The following is a 22,497-nucleotide window of genomic DNA, read 5'->3' on the forward strand; positions in this document are numbered from 1 at the left end:
ATACTTACCAGCTGTGTCACCCTAGGCAAGTCATGTCACCTGTTTTTCCAGTAATGTGCTAGAGAAGGAATGGCAAAGCACTCCATTATCTTTTCCAAGAAAACTTCATGGATAGTATTGGTGTGCAGTGGACTGTGGTGTCAAGGGGAATCTGATAAAACTGAACAACAACAAAGGTCTGACAAGCCTGGAGGTGGTGACCTATCCACTTCTCCAGCATCACAGTCAATAAACATTAGACCTAAATTCAAGCCCAGGTGTCTCCCAGTTTTCAGCCCAGTCTTCCTTCCTCCCCGACTCTGCTCCCTGTCATAGCCCAACGTTTTCAGTTGAATACTACCCCATCTCTTAAAGCCCAATTTTAGGAAGCTTTATGGGAAAAGATCTTGACAATATTTTACTACAATGTGCTCATTTTGTAGGGGAGGAAATTGAAACCCAGAGAGATGTAGTTTGCCTCAAGTTACAAATTCCATTAGTGGCTGAGCCAGGACTAGATTTCAGTTCTATTGACTTTGAGGTTAGGGCTCTCCTGCTGTTCATTCCAGAAGCATTTCTAGAGCAGTTTCTGTGTCTGGCCTGAAGGGACACAAAGTTTGGATAAGGGATGGGTCCATGATGGAACTACCCTTCTCAGGTGATAGGGCTTTGTGCCATACCCAGGTAACAGAACCTAAGTACACAGGGGGAATCATAAGCACATGAAGTGGGAACTCTGAGAAAGGAAAGGTCCTTCTGACTGCCATATCAGAGAAGGCTATGTAGAAATCTTGGCAGTTGAAGTGAAATTGAGGAAAGTGAAGATTTTCAACAGGGAGCAATGTGAGAAAGGTCATTTTAGCCATGTTGAGCAAAGTGAGCTAAGGCAGAAGGGCAGGAAAAAGTGGTTGACTTTCAGTAGAGAGCTGGGAATCCATTATTGGTGAAACAATATATTTGGCACAGGTCAGAGTCCACATAGTATTGGGATAAGACTAGAAATGTGGAAGAGAAAGCTGTTAATTTGAGAATGAAATTTTGGAGGGTTTGGGGGGAGGGAATAATGAGGAGTCATGGGAATTTTTTTTTAATGTAGTGGAGTGCCATGAGGAGTTCTGAGATGAGGAAGGAGTGTGTGTGTGTGTGTGTGTGTGTGTGTGTGTGTGTGTGTGTGTGTATGTATATGTGTGGAGGGGGCATGGTAAAGGGGGAAACAGGAAGGTCAGTTTGGAGATTGATGCAAGAGTGAAGATAAGCGGGAATAACGAGATGGTACAATGATACCAGCCCTGGAGTCAGGAAGGCCTGAGTTCAAATCCAGCCTCAGACACTTACTAGCTATGTGACCCTGGGCAAGTCATCTAACCTTCCAAAAGAGAAAAAAAGAGTCCAGGCAAGTAATAAAAAGTGTTTGAAATAGGATGGTAACCGTGAGAATGACCAGAATATGATACATAGAAGGGAGATTGTGGAGAAAAACTTGCCTTTTTTTCTGCTTCTTTCTTTAGCATTTTAAGTTAATCCCTGGTGTAGTTGATGGGCAATTCCTCCCCAAACATCCTGAAGAGTTGTTGAGTGCAGGAAATTTCAACCATGTCCCATCCATCATCGGTGTCAACAATCATGAGTATGGCTGGAGTCTTCCTGTGGTAAGATTCTAGCATGTTCTATTCTTTGCCAGCTTCTTTCTGATCTTGACAGCTTATGCTTCTTTAAAAAATCATATACTTTCCAAGTTGGTCAGAACCATGGTGGCCATGGAGTCTAAGCGAGAGTTGAAAGAGAAGCTCTTCTATAACTTACTGGAACCAATGATATGGAGCTTCTGCTGGAAGACCTCCAAGGAGGGAAAACCCTCATGGTTAGACAGGGCATCATGACATTAAGTGGAAATTGTCTTCTGTTTCAACTTCTACCTGTTGCTCCCAGCTTTGCTCTTAGGGCAAATGGCACCAGTTAAATACCTCTTCCAGCTGACCATCCACCAGACAGTTAAAGACAGCTATCATGTCTCCCCCTGCCCCAAGTGTTTTCTTTGTCCATCAAAGCAAGTTCCTTCAATCCAACCCTAAATGGCAAGACCATGAGTGTCTTTTCAACTTCTCTGTTTTCTGCCTCACATGTGATGCCCACAATTGAAGAAAAGATTCCAGATATACAGTCATACCTACCACATCATGATGCATTAGAGGTGGGAAACCTATAAGATGTGGAAAATTCATGAAAAATTTCCTCTCCCCTCCCTAGTCTTTTGTACCAAAGAAGATTGAATTATTATTGTATTAAAAGATTTTATATGTTGATATTATTCAAAACTATACATATATTTCATGTATTTCTGAGTTTCTAAATTACTTCTGTGTCATCTGCTGTCCTTGAATGTTGTCTGTGGCTTCCACAAAACTCCCAAAAGATTCCCACTTCATTTCTTACATCTACCCACAACATGTTGAAATCACAATGAGGAAAGTGGTAAAGTAGAAGGGATAACTGTATCCTCCCCAAGGGCAGAGTACAGAGGGACTCTCACCTGTTTAATCTGGGAAGCTGTGCCTCTCAACCTACTCAATATCACATTGCCTTTTTAGGTTGTCATATTACCCTCTTGTGTCCTTATGGAGACTTGTGGTTCAGCAAAATCCCTAGATCTTTTTCAAATAAGTCATAATGTAACCATGCCTCCCTCAAGTTGAGGTTGTAAAGTCAAGTTTTTTTTTAAATTCCATGTGTAAGACCTTGTCCCCATTAAATTTGATTACAGTGTTTCTGGTCAGACCAATATTCTAGCCTGCCATGTTCTATTTTTAGATTCTGACTCCATGATCCAGTATGTTATCTTGCCCTACCAACTTTATCATTTTTATATTTGCCTTTTCTAAAATCAGAAAAGGCACCCTGAAAATGCTTCCCTGGAAGAATCAGAAATGATTCAGCCTTTGGTTATTTTCTCTGTGGATGACTCATTTTATTTGGAAATCTGTTCAGAAGTATTGGAAGAGAAGCCTATGTCAGGTTAGTTCCCATTTGGTTAAAAAATATCCTCTACAAGTCTTATAATTTTGTATATTTTTTTAATTTTGAAAAATTTTCAATATTTGGAGGCAGTCAGGATTAAGTTACTTGCCCAGGATCCCAAAGCTAGTAAGTGGATGGGTTTGAACTCAGGTCCTGGGATCTATATTCATTGTCACCTGGTTGCCCCAAGTCTCTGTATTTTAAATAAATAGTGAATTAATACAGCTGACATTATCAGAACACATCATAAGTTTTTTTTACAATTCATGCAAATTATTTTCTACATTTACAATATGTATTTTTTACAACTTGCACAAAAATTTTACAAAAACTTGCTTTCATAGTACCTGCTGTGATGCTCATCACACTAACCTATTTATCCCCATTTTGTAAAGTAGAAAACTGAGGCTCCCAGAAAGTAAATGATTCAACTCATAACACAACTGGGATTAGAAGCTGGGCCTCCTGATGGGAGACCAGGTTTCTTTCCTATGGACTTCAGGTCATCATATCTAAGGACCACTGGTTTAACATTAACTTTAAATATGGCATGATAACAACAACCATTTGCCAGCTGCTTCCTTAAGCATGTGCAGGTAAAGTCAGTCTTTTTACACTATGCACAAAAATAGAATTCTACCTGCATCACTTCTAGCATAATGTATAATAGTAAGGATCAATCATTGTCTATGACCCCTGGTCAATATGAAGAAATAGCAACCACCGTTTATTAAGTATTGGGCATTATGCACCATTTAGTTGACAATTTTGCAAAATAGCTTGAGAATTGTTCAGTGTGTATTGGGCATTAGTCAGTGATTCCTAAACAAATCTATGCTACTAGCTCCTCCTTAAAGGATAAAATGACTTCCTTGGATTAGATTTGTTTTAAAAAAAGCATAAATTACATGACGTTCTAAAGACCATTCACATAGCACAATTTTTCTCTGCACAGGGCATGGAACTTCCTGGATTTAAGGAAAAAATGGAAAAAGAAACTATCCAATCACTATTACTGAGACCAACTTTGGTGAGATACCAGTTAATTAATCTTTTTCTTTTTTTGTAAGTAGACAATATGTAGCAGACTAGGCACAGGGATAATGTGAAAGAGTCCCTGCCCTCTAGGAACATGCATTCTATGAGGGAGATAACCTGCATATCCAGAGACAGATGGAAAACATACACAAATCGAATCTTGGGGGAAGGGGTAAGGCACTAGCAGCTGGAGGAGGAAGGAATCCAAAAAGGTGCTTTATAGATGGTACTGTTTGAGCTGAGTCTTCTCACTGCAAAGGCATGGAGATAAGAGATGGAATGGGAAGTGTGAGGAGCAAGAAGTTGGAAATACCTGGATCCCTGAGAGTGAAGAGGGTAATATGGATGGGGCCATGTTGTTAAAAGCTCTAAATACCAAACCAAAGAGTTTATATTGAATCTTGGAAGTAATGAACATCTGCTAGAATTTGCTTAATTGAGGCAGGGGAGTAAAATGGTCATATCTGTGCTTGGAAAATCACTTTGGAAGATGAGGGGAGGATAGATTGGAATGGGGAGAGATCTCAGGCACAGAGTCCAATTAGGAGGCCATTGAAATAGTCTAGGAGAGAACCAATGAAGGTCCTTCCACCTCTGCCTTTCTTCTTTCACAGTCCCAGGGGGAAGGGACCTTGGGGACCCCATGTAGCTCTATCCTTTTCTTGAGTCCCACATTACTTCTCCACCATGTTTACACCATGCCTAAAAACTGTTTGTCAGTATTTTCTTGAGGAATTTAACCCTGCAAGAGAAAGGAGATTGTAAAGGAATCCGATGAGACCCAGGATCTATGAATACAAGGCAAACTTGTGTGGGCTTATTCCTTGTTGTTGTTTAGTTGATGCCTCACATCTCACTCTTTGTGACCACTTTTGGGTTTTCTTGGTAAAGTTACTAGAGTGGTTTGCCATTTTCTTCTCCAGTTTATTTTACAAATGGGGTACTGAGGCAAACAAGGTTAAATGACTTGCCCAGGGTCACATAGTTAATACATATCAGAGGTTAGATTTGAACTCAGGTCCTCCTGACTCTAGGGCCAGTGCTTCATGCACTATATCATCTAGCTCCCATACTTATTCCTTACAATCAATCAATAAACATCCCCAAATAATCCACTGCCAGTTTAGTTCATTTTTCTGTTACTCTTTCTCTTCCTGGGTCTCCTATAGGGTATCCCTCCTGAGCTTGTGCATTTGGTGATGGAAGAGTATTTTAGAGATACTGAGGACCCTGGAGAATATCGAGCTCAATTCCAGGACATGATGGGGGATTTGGTCTTTCTCATTCCTTCTCTCAAAGTGGCCAAATATCAAAGCAGTGAGTATGGCACAGACACTGGCCTGAATCAGTGTAAGAATGTCTCATCTCTGGGGCAATGTGTGTATGTTACAGGTGGCTCCTGATCTGCTCCTACTGTCGTAGACTCCAGACTGGTTAAACCCTTCTCTTTACCTTCCTTCTTCTTCCCTCATATCCCTGCCTACCCCTACCTCTCCCACAGGAGTGAACTCAGTGAATATTCTCTACAACAACTACTAATAGTAACACAATAAATAATAACCCATATTTATATAAGCATATGCTCTTAAATATTTTGTCAGTATGTATCATGGACCCTTCGGCTGTCCTGGGAAAGTTCCAGAGGAATGTTTTTAAATGTATAAAGTAAAATACATAGAATAGAAAACCAATTATATTGAAATCAAGTCATCAAAGTGCTCAACTAAATATAAATTCAGGAACCCCTGCGTGAGTGTTTTCTTGTCCTAAAACACTTTACATCCATGGATCCTCACAACAGCCTCATCCCAACAGACAGAACATCAGACATGGAGTCAGGAAGACCTGAATTCAAACCCAACTTTTAGCTGTGTGAGACTGAGGAAGTCATTTAACCTGTTTGCCTCAGTTTCCTCAAATATAAAATGGGAGCAATAATAGCCCCTCCATCACAGAGTGGTTACAAGGCTGCAGTGAGTGAATATTTGCCAAGCACTTAGCACAGTGTCTGGCACAAAGCAAGTGCTCTATAAATGCTTGTTCAAGGGCAGTTCCGTGGCACAGCGCATAGATTGCTGGGCCTGGAATCAGGAAGACTCTTCTTCCTGAGTTCAAATCTGACCTCAGCTTTGTGTGACCATGGACAAGTCATTTCACCCTGTTTGCCTCAGTTTCCTCAACTGTAGAATGAGTCAGAGAGGGAAATGGCAAATCACTCCAGCATCTTGGCCAAGAAAACCCCAAATGAAATCACTCAGAGTCAGATACAACTGAATGGCAAATGCTTATTCTCTTGCACTCCCCTTCCTATGGGGTAGACAGGCCAGATGTCATTATCTCCTCCTTACATTTGAAAGCCCATCCTCAGAACAATAAAAGGATTCCCCTAAGGTCTTGTCAGCAGCAGGGCCAGGATTCCAACCCAGGTCTCCTTACATCAGGCCCCAGGACTTGTCCTGCCTCACAGGACACTCTCAGACAGTGCTTGGGATTTTTAAAATTTGTATTTAGTTAGTTTTAGTTTTCACCATTTGCTTCTATAAGATTTTAAGTTCTAAATTTTCTCCCTTCCATTCTCCCCTCCCCAAGATAGTGTGCCATCTGATAGAGGCTGTACATGCACAATCATATTAGATATGTGTCCTCATTATTCCTGGTGTAAGGAAGAATTAGAATCAAAGAAAAAAACCCAGGAAAGAAGAAACAAAAGAGAGAGGGGGGAGAGGGGAGAGAGCAAATAGTATGAATGCTTCAATGTGCATCCAGACACCATAGTTATCTCTCTGGTTGTCAATAGCATTTTCCATCATGAATCAGACTGGAATGGTTAAGGGGCTACACTAAAGGAGCTTGTCTGTTAATGGCCACCAAGCATTGGCCCCGACCCCAAAGGAGGGAATCAGACCAGGGACTCAAGGTAATGGCCCTGCCTCTATTCAGTGTGTCAATAACCGTGGGCATTTCTTATTTTTGCCTAGGTCCCAGCTCTCCAGTCTACTTTTATGAATTTCAGCACCGCCCAAGTATACTTAAGGGCGTCAAGCCAGATTTTGTGAAAGCAGACCATGGTGATGAGCTGCGCTTTGTCTTTGGAGGACATTGTAAGCCATGGAGATGGGATGGCTTGGGGTGGGGGCAGAGGGGGCAGGATCCTTGGGGCTCTGGCCTTCCATCTCCATCATCTACCTTCCTCTCTCTGATACCAACTCTTATAACAATGCCTTACCTTTCCAGGAAGCACCTTCCCACACATCCACTCACTTAATAATGATATAACAATAGCTAAAAATAGCTAGCCTTTCTATACTGCTTGAAGGCTTACAAAGAGCATTGTATGGGCCATTGTCATTAGATAGCCTCAAAACAGTGCAGTGAAGTAGGTGCTGATGCTGTCCCCATTTTACAGATGATGAAGACATCTTAGCTGAGACAGATCAGCTTAGAGTCACAGAGGTAGTAAGAGTCTGAGTCAGGATCTGAACTCGTGTTTTCTGGGTTCCGTGTTCAGCACTCATTCTACTTCTCATGTAGCCATGATTCGATCTTTCCAAATACCTTGTGAGGTTCACAATGTGGGGAAAGGAGGGATTATGTCTGTTGTACAGAAGAGGAAAGAGAAGTTCACAGAGAGGGGCAGACTTATCTAGTATCCGAGAGTTAGCAGGTCTAATCCTAAATCCAGAGTTCTTTCTGCCCTACCAGCTTCCCCCAGGAGGCCTGAATAGGGCCCAGTTATCTGAGAAGAGCTTTGGTTTCTGTTTTTTATTCTTTGTATTTGCATCTCCAAGCCCTGGCCCAGTGCTGGGGACAGAGGAAGCAACAAATAGTTATCTGATTGACTGAGTGATCAAGGTATCAGCCCCTAACTCAAATTCAAACTGCTTGTTCAGGTGAACTGAATCAAGAGATTGAATCAGCTCTTTTGTTCAATTCAGTTTACATTATTAAGCACATTCAACATGCAAAGCCTTCTGTTCAACTCTGGGGAAGACACAAACATAAATGAGACACAGTATCTCCCTTCCTGGAGTTTATTCCCCTGAAGGGAAGATGAGGCAGGAAGACAAAAAACACCTTTCCCTATATCAATGGACCAGTGACCTCACCAATGCCCTCAACTCTCCTCTGATGTAAAACCAATGCTATCACACCATCTCATCCTGGAAATTACTTGTTCTTGTGCTTCCATAAATCCTGCACAAAGGATCTGTCCAAGGTACCTTACCACCATCCCTTTCTACCTTTTCTCCATCTCTCTCTCTCTCCCTACCTTCCTCCCTTCTTTGCTCCCTCCCTCTCTCCCTTCACTTTCTTCCTTGCCTTTCTTCTCTTCCTCCCTCCTGCTTTCCTCTTTAGTTATTCTTGATTCATTTTCTCTACCAGTACAACCATTTGTTGATTGTTGGACAAAAGTCTCACATTTAGCAATCTGTGGAATCAATGTTTGGAGGTAATCCCAAATTTGTGATTTTGGATGTTTTCTCTTCCTATTTTCACCTCCTTTCTCCTGTCCTGGCAGAACTGGAAGACCAGTTTATCCCTTTATCTGGGTCATGACTTGCCATGGCCAATGAAGTCACTGTTTTATGTTCCTGCTGCTGCTTCTCAGCCTGTCTGCAATTCCTCAGGCAGGGGTCTTGAATGGCAGGCACTGTGTGGGCCAGGGCCATAGGCAAAGACTTTGTGGCTACCAGTGCTTGTGCTATGCTCCTATAGCTTAGAATAACAATAACTATTATTATAAGTAACATTTATGACCATCATGCCATTATCATAATTACATGTAATAAAATATGTTATTATATAATACATGTAACTTTTACATTATCATTATTATATCACATATTATATTAAGTATATGATAATGTAAAGATAATAAAATGATGACATCCAGCATTTATATAACGTTTTTACAAGTTTTGTAAAGCACTCTGTAAATACTATCTCCCTTTTTTTACCCCCCCCAACAACCCTGGGGTGCAGGTGCTATTATTATCACCATTTTTCAAACAAAGAAACAAAGGCAGACAGAGGTTAAGTGACTTGCCCAGTTTCACTCATCTAATCAGGGTCTGGAACTGAATTAGAACTCAGGTCTTCCTGATTTCCAGTCCACCTGCATCACTTTGTTTTTTGGGGAGAGACTCAGCTATGGAGTCAGACAGAGCAGGCCAACAGAAACCCTGAGAGGCCCTCTTGGAGGGGAGTGACATGAAGGAAACTGTTGGAGGAAGATAAGGTCAGTGGCCAGAGCAGGATTGACTGGGGGTTGGATCTGGGGACTAGAGGAGAGGGGGCCTTGGATCTGCCCTTTGACCTTAACCAAGATGTTTCTTTTTCTGTTCCTAGTTTTGGAAGAAGCCACAGAAGAGGAACAACTCCTGAGCCACAGGATAATGAGCTACTGGGCAAACTTTGCCCGTCATGGGTGAGAAAGCTGGCCCTTGGTTTCCCAATGGTTTTCCTGTGTGGTAGCACCTATTCTTAGGCACAGACAGATTTACCACTTACACAGAAGTTTCCTGATTCAAATCTTTTCCAGGGGAAAAAAAAGTAAATTTAGCTACAGGCAAGATCTGGTGAACAAATACAGCCCTTCCCCAAGATCATGGCTGGGGTTAAGGGGACATGACTCTGGCAAACTCCACCTACAAATGGGCATCTTAAATGGAAAACAAGAAAGATGAGCAACTCTCTTGGTCCTCCCCACCACCCTGGGCTGTCAGTCACTTTTCTTCCCCTTTGGGAAACATTGGGACACGTGATGGCAAGAGCCTTGGATATGGAGTCCAATGGTGTTGTGCTTGATTCTTTGTGAACCCATAAGCAGGTTCTTGGCAAAGATTCTCGGGTGGTTTGCCATTTCCTTCTCCAAGTTATTCCACAGATGAGAAAACAGAAACAACAGTTGGGTGATTTGCCTGCGGTCTCAGAGACCCCTACCTTAGGGCTCCTTATTCAACTGTCAGGCTGAGCTGGGGCTGGCTTGCTAGACTTGTCAATGCAGTGGCCTCTTTCTGGTCTAAATATTTGGCTTTTCCTCCTAGGGACCCAAATGGTGCAGACCTTATTCACTGGCCAGTCTATGACCAGAAGGAAGAGTACTTGCAGCTGAATTTGCAGGTGTCTGTGGGAAAGAACCTGAGGAGGGATAAGTTTGAGTTCTGGACCAAGACTGTGCCTCAGAAGACCAAGGAATTACGACCTGAAAAAGCTCGAGTGGAGTTGTAATCTCTAAGCATAACCATTTTTGCTATTGCTACAGACCAATGATACCCAATCATTTGCTTTGAGTAGTTCCTTGGTCTCAACTAAAGTCTATTGAAGTTTGAATGAAATACTTTGACTCTCACTCATCACTGCTATAGGAAAAGAATTTAAATGCTATCCAGAAAGAAAAAAAACATTAATATATTGCCTACTGCATACTGGCCTCTGTGCTAAGGAATCTCTTTTACAAATGTCATCTCATTTGAAAGGAACCTTCACAGAACTGAGTCAAATGTAGAAGAATTCCCTAATTGGTTAATGGTCAAAGGATATGAACAGGCAGTTTTCAGAGGAATAAATTAAAGATATCTATAGTTATATGAAAAAATTCTCTAAATCACTATTGATTAGAGAGATGCAAATCAAAACAACTCTGAGGTACCACATCACACCTATCAGACTGGCTAACATGACAAAACAGGAAGGCGGTAAATGTTGGAGAGGATGTGGGAGATTTGGAATTTGAGATTCATTGTTGGTGGAGCAGTGAGTTGATCCAACAGTTCTGGACAGCAATTTGGAACTATGCTCAAAGGGCTACAAAAATGTGAGTACCCTTTAACCCAGCAATATCACTTCTGGGACTGTCTCCTCAAGAGATCATAAAAATGGGAAAGGGTCCCACATGTACAAAAATATTTATAGCAGCACTCTATGTAGTTGCCAAAAACTGGAAGTCAAGGGGATGTCCATCAATTGGGGAATGGCTGAATAAATTATGGTATATGAGTGTCATGGCATACTGTTGTGCTATAAGAAATGATGAACAAGAAGACTTAGAGAGGCCTGGAAAGACTTATATGATCTGATGCTGAGTGAAAGGGGCAGAACCAGGAGAACTTTGTACACAGCAACAATCACAGTATGTGAGGAATTTTTCTGGTAGACTTAGATCTTCATTGCAATACAAGGACTTAAGAAATTCCCAGTGGTTTCTTCAGTCAAAGTGTCTTCCACATCCAGAAAAAGAACTATGGAAATCAATCGCAGAATGAAGCAGACCATTTCCTTTTGTATTATGTTTCGTTTTGTTTTATGGTTTCTCCCATTCATTTTAATTCTTCTATGCAACATGACTAAGGTGAAAATGTATTTAATAGGAATGTGTGTGTGGAACCTATATAAAATTGTATGCTGTCTCCTGGAAGGAGGGAGGACGGGGGGAAATCTAAGATATATGGAAGTGATTGTAGAACCCTGGAAACAAATTTAAAAAATCAAATGAAGAGCTTTTAAAACCTTTTTGGTACTAAGGAAAGGAAAGAGTTGATATGGGGTTCAGATAATTACAGGATAGAGGTAATGCAGAGTACAAGGGTAGGTAGCTGCCTGGGTCACCTAAAATCTGGACCATTAAAATAGCCTGTCGTGTAGTTGCCCTTGTCTCAGTTTTCTTCTCACTCCATCCCATCCTCCAGTCAAATCTGACCATGTCACCCCTTACGTGATAAACTCTAATGTTTTCCTTTATTTCTAAGATCAGATCAGAACTTGGACCCTCCCCACTTTTCCTTCACTTCACTCCCTCTCAGATACTCTGATCCAGTGACACTGGCCTCCTTGGAGTTGCTGGAACAAGATGCTCCATCTCTGGGCTCTGGTCATTTTCTCTGCTGCCTCAATGCCTGGAACTCTCTCCCTTTGCACCTCCTGCTCCCTTCAAGTCTCAGCTAAAATCTCACCTTTTGCAAGAAGCCTTTGCTAAGTACCCCACAGTGCTGATGCCTCCTTGCCATTGATCATCCCCAATTTGCCTTGTGTACATGTTGTTTATTCATAGGTGTTTGCAGCTTGTCTCCCTTCGTTAGATTATGAACCACATGAGGACAGTTTTTTACCTCTCTTTGCATCCCCAGTGCTTGAGTGCCTGGTACATGGTGTGCCCTTCATAAATACTTGACTTGTGACCGACAAGTTATGTGGTGTCAGCAAAGTCCTTTTGTTGGCATGTATTCTTCCTTATGAACTTTGTGAGAATAATATAAATGCACTACTGACCTCCTAGAGTAATTGTGAGCACCCAAGAGTATCCAAGCTGAACAAGAGTTTAAAGAGCATGTGGTCCTGGGGTAGCTAGGTGGCACAGTGGATAGGCACCAGTGCTGGAATCAGGAGGACCTGAATTCTAATCCAGCCTCAGACACTTACTAACTGTGTGACCCTGGGCAAGTCACTTAACTCAATTGCTTAAAAAGAAAAAAAGCATTTTGGATACAATCTATTCATTGTACCAAAAAGGAATCAAGCGTCCAGAAAGTGTGCTTCACCCTAAGTCACACAGCTAAGAAGAGGTTGTACTGGGGCTCCATCTCAAGTCCTTCACTCTTGAAGATGTTGTCTGAATCAAACCTCACTATCTTTCACTTAAGCAATATCATCATTCCAAGACCATCGTAGTTAGCTAGGAAAATAAAATAACAAAGCCTATCTGTCAACAATGCTCCATGGTTTGCTTCCTGTTTGGATGGATGCTGATTAACTGTAGTTAAGAAGAAGAAGAGAAGGGTGCTCGGGGGAGTTCCTCAGGAGCCCATGGCGGGGGCTGACCAGCTCCAGGACTCCGGGCAGCCCGTGCTAAGGGGCGGTGGACTCTACCCCAGCCTCATTTCCTTGGACCTGGCTGTGGAGGTCCATGCCCAAGGCTAGCCAGGACTGGCCACCCAAGGGATGGCCGCACGTCCCGGGGGGGCGTCGACCCTGGAAGTAGGGGTGGCGGCGGGGTGGGGGTAGGAGACAAGGAGACTGCCAACCCTGAGCTGCGGCGGGCCTGGGGGCACCAGCTGCCTGTTTCACGCATGGGGGCCGTGGGGGCTGGCACCGTTCCCGGGCCTTGCACCCTAGCAGCGGCCAGCAGGACCGGGACCCCTAGAGCAGCAACAGCAGCAGCTGGAACTGCAGCAAAAGCAGCCGAAGGGGACGGGTTGTCATTGGAAAAGGACTGGCCGAAGGGCCTGGAAAGCAACATCTTAATGTGAAGAGCAGCGATCCTCTTCCTAAGCATTTCACCAAAAATGTGCAGGAAGCCATCCATAATTATAACTGTGAATCTGTTTCATCTCCCTTGTCGAGTGGGAACACCACCCCTACAGACTTGAATAATTCTTTGTCTGGAATACAGAGTGTTACTACTGAAAGAAGTACATCTACTGAACGAAGCTCAGTCTCCTCTTGGACAGATGATGAGTTTGATAAAGCCACAACAGAAAAAGTTCAGCAGTTATTCCAAGAGGTGGATGAAATGTTCTTTGAAGGGAAAATCAGTCCTCACTGCCGGAATCTGCAGGCAGAATGTGAAGAGTGGACCAGAAGGTCTCTTCATCTCAGTGCGTGTTGCAGGGGAAATTCTGGGTTTAAAATGAGAAGACCTGAGTTCAACTCTTATCTCGGCTCCTTACTAGCTGTGGTTCTAGGAAAACAGGTCATGTTTCCAGCAGATGAAGGTTTTCAACATTTTCCGAGCAATGCTGCTAGTTCTGTCCACATCAAGTCCGCACTTGATCTCTATGAAAGTAATAATAGTCTCAAAGAGTTGTGCATCTCAGGCTCCAAGCTTGTCCCAGAAGATTGCACAAGGATTTCTTCTGTTGTTTCTGACATAACTACTTCATTCCTAGAAGAAGAGATCTATGACGTGGATGGAGAAATTGAAGAGTATTTGGCTTTTGACAAAAAAGAATTTGATGATGAAATTCTGGAACCCAAGAAGGCTGTAGTTGGTCAACAAAGAAACAAACATGGCATTCCTCCCATTTCCCCCAGGGACTGCATCAAAGATGCGCCAGCTGCTGAAGTGTTTGATCATGCTTGGAGAAATGTAATTGAAATGTTGGAAGAGCTGGTTAAAAAAACGTGGGACGCAGCCCCTCAAGGAGGAAGTAAACAGAGAGAAAACTTGAAGACAGCTGGAAATAAATTGGCAAAACTACCAAGTTCCCGTATTCCACCCAATCCATCAAGTGTTCCCCCTTCCCAAGGTTCTGAGACTCACAGCATATCACTGGGTTCTCATTTGGGTCCGTCTCAGAGCCATCGCTTCTACAGTGATTTAAATGGTGTGATGACAATTCAAGCAAAACCCCTTCAACAGAGACATACGCATTTTACAGACAGAACACAGCATGATCAAGATGATAGATTGCTGGTTGTAGGGTCCAGTGTTCTCTCCTCAACCCGGAATTGGTTGGGGCAAGTCTTAGATCACAGTGTTCTCTCCTCATCTCGGGCGCTACCTATGTCTGCAAGGAAGACACCTGCCCACAGGAGGCTGCCATCAATCTCTTCAGATCTGCATCAATCAAAGATCTCCAATGGGCACAGTGATAAAGTTCTCAGGGGCACTAAGCTGCACATTGGCTCAGACTGCTTGTCTTCTCCATCCATTCAAGTGCCTCGAAACAGGCTACCACCTATAAGCTCAGAAGCTGGTGAACAGAATATTGCTTCTCCTGGATCCCGCCAAGCCTTTCACAGGGGAAGATATCCTCAAAACCGAGTGTTAAGTGCTGTGCCTGGCCATATTGAAAGACCACCTCTTTGGGAAAGGACTGTTATCTCCAAGCAATTTTCGAGGCCTAATACCACTCAGACTTTCAGGTCTGATACAAAAAGTCACAAAAGGTCATTGACACCAATGGAATTTGTAAACCATACATGGACGGGTCAGAGTTTTTTAACAGATCTTCCCAATGATCACCACCTCTCCAGTAGAGCTCTCTTCTATAAAAAATGTGTTCAATCAAGCAAAACAATTCAATATGTTGGATACATCAGAAAATATATGCCTCCTTTGTACCTATTGCCCACCACCTCTTTATTCTTAGGCAGGGAGCATGCTTCCCCCTTCAAATGCTCTGGAGTCATAATTAGGCTGCTTTCATCAGAGTTTTGAAGCCTATCAGTGGTGTTTATGTTTACATAAATTGTGGGGATCATGTAATTTGTTCTGGTTTTGATTACTCCCCTCTACATGAATTCATATGAGTCTTCTCAGATTTCTTGAATTCTTCATATGTGCCATTTCTCATAATACAATAATGTGTAGCTAGACAGCTCAGTGGATGGAATGCTTGGCCTGGGGTTAGGAAGACCTGAGTTTAACTCTTGGTTTGGACATTCACTAGCTGTGTGAGCCTAGACAGATCCCTCAACCTCTATTTGCCTAATCCACTGGAGAAGGAAATGGCAAACCACTCTAGTATCTCTACCAAGAAAACCCCAAGTGGGGTCACAGAGAGTCAGATGTAACTGGAAAATGATTTAGCAATGATAAAAACACTATCTTACATTCATACATCACAATTTGAGAGCCCATGAACTTCAATTATGGCCCAGGCTCTTGAAATGCCTAATGTCAATTGGGTAACAATTTTAAAATATTAAACACTGTTCATAGTTAATTTAAAAACTATGTGTATTAGGTATTCTGCAAAAATAAAAAGAAGCATTTTCAAAGATGAAATAAAGAGTTGAGACTTTGAAGACCTGACAGTCTCTAACAAATGAAGTAACAACCTTCCAGCTATTTCCTACTTGTATAAAATAGACACGTCTTTACCCAGAACCTTAAGATGCCATGAGATTGAAAGATAAGTGAAGGAATGTTTATATGAAACTGGAGTCTTTGGAACAAGGGTGCCATGTAAACACCAACCAAGAAAACGTTGTACACAGTAACAGTGATATCATTCAATGAAGAACTGTGATAAGGAATACAATGATCCAAGACAACCCCAAAGGACTAATGACAAAGCATATGATCCACCTCTAGAGAAAGAACAGATTGAAGTATATTCAAGTCTTGTACAAAATTACTAACATGGAAATGTTTTACGCAATTGCACATGTGTAACCTACATCTAATTGCTTACCCTCTCAGGGAGGGGGCAGGTTAGAGGGAAGGAGGGATAGAATTTGAAACTCAAAACTTTAAATAAAAATGTTAAAAAATATAAAAAAAGGAAAAAAAGAAGAAAAGCTAAAATTTATACAGTACCTACTTTGTGTCAGCCACTACATTATGTGCTCTCATACTATTATTTGATTTTATTATCACACTAATCATGTGAGGGAAGTGCTATTCTTATCCCTATACTTTCAAAAAAAAGTTAAAATCTCTGCCAAGAGGGGTGAGAAGGAGTTGCCCGCCCAGCATGGAGAAACACCTGTCAAAATCTTCTAGGCAGGAGAAGTCATACAACAGGAAATTCTAGCAGGCCGCTGGGCTGGAAAGTACCACAGGGCATCTGGGTGATCAGGCTACATCAATCTCAGCTCTCCTCACTGCTGAAGACAACCAGAAGCAGAGCCTGCCCATCCACACTCTCTCTCATCCACTCACTAAAAGGGAGCTGGTGGAGCGGTGGATAAAGTGCTGGACTTGGAATCACGAAGACCTGACCTCATATCTGGTCCTCAGCCAGTAAGGGTGTAACCCTGGGAGGGCATGTGACCTGTCTGCACTCATCTCTAAAGTGGGGCTAATAATAATACCTTATCCCTCCCAGTCTTGTGAGGCTCACATGAGATCATATTTGTAAAGTGCCTTACAAACCTTAAAGAAGAATATAAATGGGACCTGTCATCATTCTTTATTACATCCTCTCATGCTGAATGCAGGATCTCCTCCCAGGACAGTTCTGTGTCTCTTCACCCATGGTCAGTCACTCTACCTGTGGAAAAACAGCTCAGTCTATACCCAGACAGGTCTCTACCCATTCTACAATCCAGCCTCAGTCTTGCAGCTACTTCCTCAATCCCTGCTACCCTTCAGACTCCTAGTACAGTTTTAACCTTCGGTTTAAGCCACTTTCTTGGCATAATTAAGTTGCTAGGTAGTGCAATGGATAGAATGCTGGACCTGGAGTGAGGAAATACTGAATTCAAATCCAGCCTGCAGACAATTTTAATAGCTGTGTGACCCTGGGCAAGTCACTTAACTTCTATTTCTCTCAGTTTCCTCATTTGTAAAATGGTCATAATAAGAGCACCTACTTTTCAGAGTTCTTGTGAGGATGAAATGAGTTATTTAGAAAGCTCTTTGCAAACCTTAGATCAATAAACAAGTGTTAGCTATTATTTTCCAATATTACTATTAGTTCCAAATTATTTTCCAGAATTGTTGGCCCAATTCACAGCTGAAACAACACAACTAGTTCAAAGTTGACTATTCTCATGTTTTGTCAACTGTCAATTTTCCAGTTGTAAATTGAAATCTCAGGGGGGTTTTTTGGGTTTACTATTAGTTATTTGGAGCATTCTTTCATTTATATAACCCCATAAAGCACATATGGGAGAATGGGGAGGTTGGAGAAGGGTTTCCTTATCCAAATTCACACTGGCAAATAGGATTTCCATTGAGTTTCAGCCCTGTCTCACCCTCCAGACTCTAGGGATAGCCACAAAGGAGTGTAGGTGATTTTTTAATTCCTGTTCTGCTATGTTCTCTCCAAAATTATTTGATCCAGTTCCAGTTAATACCTCCTCATTATTATTGATACCAAAGATTATCTTCCCAGCATTATTTTAACCAGTTAACATTAATCATCTTCTACAAAGTAATATTTTCTGAGAAGTACAAACATGTAAAAACTCTACCCTTTTGGTCCATGAGAACAGGCTTGAACTTAAAGCAGCTGCTACAAAGTTCTTGCCACTAAGTTCACTTTCGAATTCAGCAGAGCTGCTGCTCTTCCTTTCCCGCAGGCCACTGCTGGGCTGAGTCACACAGATCATTCCTCATATCTACTGGCAAATCTCCAGGTATGGACTCTAGAGCCAGACTTCTGAGGGCTGACTCTTCTGACCTTTCAAAACCTTCAAGATTATAGCTGTCTCCCAAGCTCTGGCTAGAACTGGAAAGAAAAGATAGAATAGGGACAAAAGAGCTGCTGTTCTAGGTGAGAGAAGACGTGAGCCCCTCCCCGATGCAGTGACCCACAACCTGTCAGCCTGGTAAAATGTGGTCAGTGAGGAACAGAGTTGTCCCCAAGAGTTTTTGTTTTTGTTTTTTGTGTATACATTCATTTCTGTTGCAGAACCTATTTAAAAGCCTTTTTTAACCACAGTTATCTTCTTCACACAAAATCTTTCTAACTCATATTACCAAAGTGAGCCATTTTACCTTTTGTCATTAATTCATGCTTTACTCATAGGCATGAAAGTTTGATGACCTGCTCCTCCCAATTTTTTAAGGCATAACTTTTAATATTCAAGACATTCATCCATTATAAATTTATTATGGAATACAGCATAAGATTATGTTGGGCTAAGCCTAATTTCTATCACCCTACTTTCCAGTTTTCCAAGTACTCCTTATCAATTAGGAAATTTTTCCATAGCCAGCAAATGTTTTACCCTGTATCCAACATGTGGTTATTAATTTCTATTGTTTCTTAATAGCTTTTGTCTAGTCTGTTCCATTGATTTATCTCTCTAATCCTTAACCAACACCAGATGGTTTGGATGACTGCTGCTTTATCATTTTGTCTGAGATATGGAAGTGTTACTCTCTCGTCATCCTTATTTCTGTTAAATATTTCCCTTAATGTTCTATATCTTTTGTTTTCCCAAATGAACCTTGTCATTATTTTGTAAAGTTTTGTAAAGTATCACCTTGGTAATTTGATTGGTATCACATTAAAAGTGTAAATTAATCTTGGTAGCATTATCATTTTTATTTTATTGGCATGGCCTGTCCTTGAACACTGAATATTCTTTTAGTTATTTAGGTTACTCTTTATTTCTGTAAGGAGCACTTTGTAATGGAATTTATACAAGTCTTTTATGTGCTTTGAGAGTTTGATCCCCAGGTATTTTATACATTTTGTCATTATTTGGAATGGGATTTCCCTTTCTAAGTTTGCTTCTGGTCCTCTTATATTATTGCTAGCATTTGCATATCTACCTTAAAGCTTAATTGACTAAAGAGAAACATTCTAATTTAATAATTAATAAGGAAATAGCACTGGATAATAATATAAGGATATAGCATTGGAAAAAATCAAGTAATGAGAATGAAACAGGCAATGAATCAAGCAACAGGTTAAGGGATAACCAAAAAGTGAGTGTGGTCAGTCCTGTATACTCCTGCTGCAATAGGGATTTCTTTCCAGTATGGGTTTGATTAGTTGGTCACTGTCCAGACTGATAGACTGTTTATGCAGCTGAGACCCTTTCAGATAAGCAGAACATCTCCCTCCATGATCTGGTTTTCCCGAGTCCTCTTGCTCCCTCTCATTCCCCCCTCCCCTACTGCTCCCTTCCTTCCCCCATGTCTTTTTAATTTGGGAAGGGATTGCCCTCAACTCCTCATAGGAGACCTCTCCATTTTCCTGTTACCCCTAAATATCCAAGGCATCATCTGTGGGGTAGACTCCTTAGTATAAGGAGTTCCCTCATTCATATGCCTTTTTCTTTTACTAAATCAAGTGACTACCTATGTCTTATGAGCTGTGACTTTTGGTTAACAAATCAAATTCCCACAACTAAAGTTCTGTAATTCTGTGATATCCTTTGACCAATAATGAGTGCTGGTTGACTCAGAGAAGATTCGAAGAATGATGCCAGTTAGGAAGAAAAATCCCTGGGAATAGAGAAAAGGTGCTGTCTTTTGGAGATAACAGCCCTCAGGAAAACTCTGGGAGCCATACAGTTAGTTTACTGGAAGTCTCATTGAAGCTCTGTCCCTTGATATGAAGGGAGGCAGGCACTGGAAGAATCATAGAATCTCAGAGATGGAAGGCTCTTCTGAGGCCTTCTAGTCCAACCCATGCCTGGTCAACAAAGACCTTTATACCCTCCCTGACTCTGCCAGGAAAGGATGAGGATTGAGCGCATATGGAGCCAAAGAGAGGAGGTCCCTTTGTTTACCCAGGAGAACACTTGAGGGAAGTAGTCAGTCAAGAAACTGCCTAGGGACTATTTGTTGCTTTTGGAAAGTTAACCTACAAACTGCATTTTTACATCTTTTAATGTTTTCATTGTTCGAGATTCCTACAAATGTTACCTCAAGTCATTCCAGATGAGAAAGACCTGTTAGAGGACATGAAGGAACTCGGTTACTTTGTGCATCTCTCTTTCTCTCTCTCCCCTCTGTCTCTGTATCTCTGTATATATTTCTCTTTGTCTCAATCTCTCTATATTTCCTTCTAATCTCCTCTCCCTATCTCTGTGTCTCTCTTCTCTCTCTGTGTTTCTCTCTGTCTCTCTGTTTCTCTGTCTCTCTGTCTCTCCATCTCTCTGTCTCTGTCTCTGTCTCTCTTTCTCTCTCTCTCTCTTTCTCTTCTTTCTCTCTGTCTGTCTGTCTGTCTCTCTCAAAAGGTTTGGTTCTCAGATAAATGTTAAATAAAATATATAGTGTCTGTCAACCTTGTATCTAAAATGGAGAGTCAAACATTAGTGTTTTTCTCTTCAAGCTAAAGGAATATACGTACAGAAAATGGAAATGGGCTGGTCATGCTGCAAGAACCAGGGGCAAATGACTAATATAGAAAAGTTTACATGATTGCACAGACATAACCTAAATCAGATTGCTTACCATTTCAGGGAGGGTAGAGTGGAAGGACAGAAAGTATTTGGAACTCAAAACTTGAAAGAAATGTTTAAAAAATTACTTAACATGTAATTGGGGAAAATATTATATGTACACGTACATAAATATGTACGTGTATATATGATGTATGTATATGTGTGTATACATACATACATACTTATGTATATGTTTGTATAAGCATATGAAGCAGAGATGACCGATGGACTGACCATTGGATCCCACACAATGGCAAGAAGTCCACTGGAAGTCCATCAGCTGAGAAATCAAGGGATTCACAGGCAGAGGACGGTCATGAATGGGATCGAGATTGAGAAGGGAAAAAAAGGAAGCCAGAGCAAGGTGATGAACTAGGAAAATGGGGTGATGTACGTGAATGGAGGTCACCAGAAGAAAGGTTTTAAGAGAAGTGAGGTGGAGTGGGGGAAGGGTGATGGGGCGATAAGAGATAAGATTCTAGAAAAGTGAATTTCAGAGTCTTATGTCATGGAGGTTGAAGGCTGAGATCAGTAATAATAGCTAGCATTTATAGAATGCTTCAGGGTTTGCAAAGTACAGAACATATATTATCTCATTTGTTCCTCACAATAACCCTGGAAGGTAGGCACCAATATTATCCCCACTTTAAAGATGAGGAAACTGAGGGCTTGTCCAGTATCACACAGTAGCAGGTATCTGAGACTACATTTGAACTCAGGTCTTCTTGACTCCAGACCTCCAGTGCTATCCACTGTTCAATCTAGCTGCAGTCATGGATATAACTTGTTTGACAGAGGTGAAGTGAAGATGTTGACTGTAATAGATGTACAGTTTGAAAAATTGGGAGGCTCCAGTTTTTGTAGGAGCAGCAACATGTATGTAAAAGCCTTCCAGTGTGAGACCAGGGTTTGGAAGAGAGAGGAAGTCTATGAGTCAGGTATTAATCTGCTTCAGAAAAGTGGAAGAGTGATGTAGATGGCAGTAGATAGAGTAGACAGTCACCCCTGACATCCGGATGGCATGATTTCCCTTGAGAGAGTTGTGTGTGTGGTTTGTTCTTTATTCTTGAAAGGGACCATGATATCGGAGATGATGACATGACTTGCAATTGACTTTGATTTGAGGGAGGGAAGGTTGTACACTCTCTCCTCTGCATTCATCTGGATCCAGTTTCCACATATCAATCAGAACAATGGGAGATGGCCTGGATGCACTGGGACACCTTGTCCCTTTTGAGCTAAGGTCTTTCCAGGTTCTCACTTTGAGTGAGGCAGTGAACAGGTCTCTTTAAGAAGTGAGTCAAGGGATGGACCCTTAAATCAAAAAAAAAAAAAATCAAACTGAGAGGGAAAGACCTTCAGTGTTTCTGGCCAAAAGAGAAAGAGCTACTATTATGTTCATTCAGGCCCAGGAGGAACCAAAATATAGCCATTAACTGGTGTTTGGGCAGGGACCTATTGTTGTCCAATGCTTAGATCCAGGGTGAATTGGGTTTAAGACTGATCTTTGAGAAATAAATCTAGCCAGCAAACCTCAAGTTAACAAGGCAGCTTTCAGCCATCAAAATTCACCTTCCCTTGAGCAGAACACTTAGTCCAAGCTGGCCAGTTTCAGTTGGGCAAGTCAGCTTGTCCTCTCCACTTCCCTCCCTTCCCCTCCCCTACTACCCT

General features: G+C 41.7%; 1 protein-coding gene and 1 pseudogene across 1 annotated transcript in view; both read left to right on the top strand.

Moving 5' to 3' along the window:
- LOC140521215 (cocaine esterase-like) overlaps positions 1 to 11,675 on the top strand; it is a 29,140-nt gene extending 17,465 nt beyond the window's left edge. The window contains exons 8-13 of the mRNA XM_072635971.1: positions 1,488 to 1,628; positions 3,950 to 4,024; positions 5,202 to 5,349; positions 7,011 to 7,133; positions 9,382 to 9,460; positions 10,080 to 11,675. Coding sequence (XP_072492072.1) covers positions 1,488 to 1,628; positions 3,950 to 4,024; positions 5,202 to 5,349; positions 7,011 to 7,133; positions 9,382 to 9,460; positions 10,080 to 10,263 — 750 coding nt within the window. The 3' untranslated portion in view covers positions 10,264 to 11,675. The remainder of the gene's footprint in view (positions 1 to 1,487; positions 1,629 to 3,949; positions 4,025 to 5,201; positions 5,350 to 7,010; positions 7,134 to 9,381; positions 9,461 to 10,079) is intronic.
- A 148-nt stretch (positions 11,676 to 11,823) lies between these two features.
- Positions 11,824 to 18,953, top strand: LOC140521217 (protein FAM149A pseudogene; annotated as a pseudogene).
- The last annotated feature ends 3,544 nt before the right edge of the window (positions 18,954 to 22,497 follow it).

The sequence above is a fragment of the Notamacropus eugenii genome, chromosome 1, assembly GCF_028372415.1.
Source record: "Notamacropus eugenii isolate mMacEug1 chromosome 1, mMacEug1.pri_v2, whole genome shotgun sequence".
Taxonomy (NCBI): Eukaryota; Metazoa; Chordata; class Mammalia; order Diprotodontia; family Macropodidae; genus Notamacropus; species Notamacropus eugenii.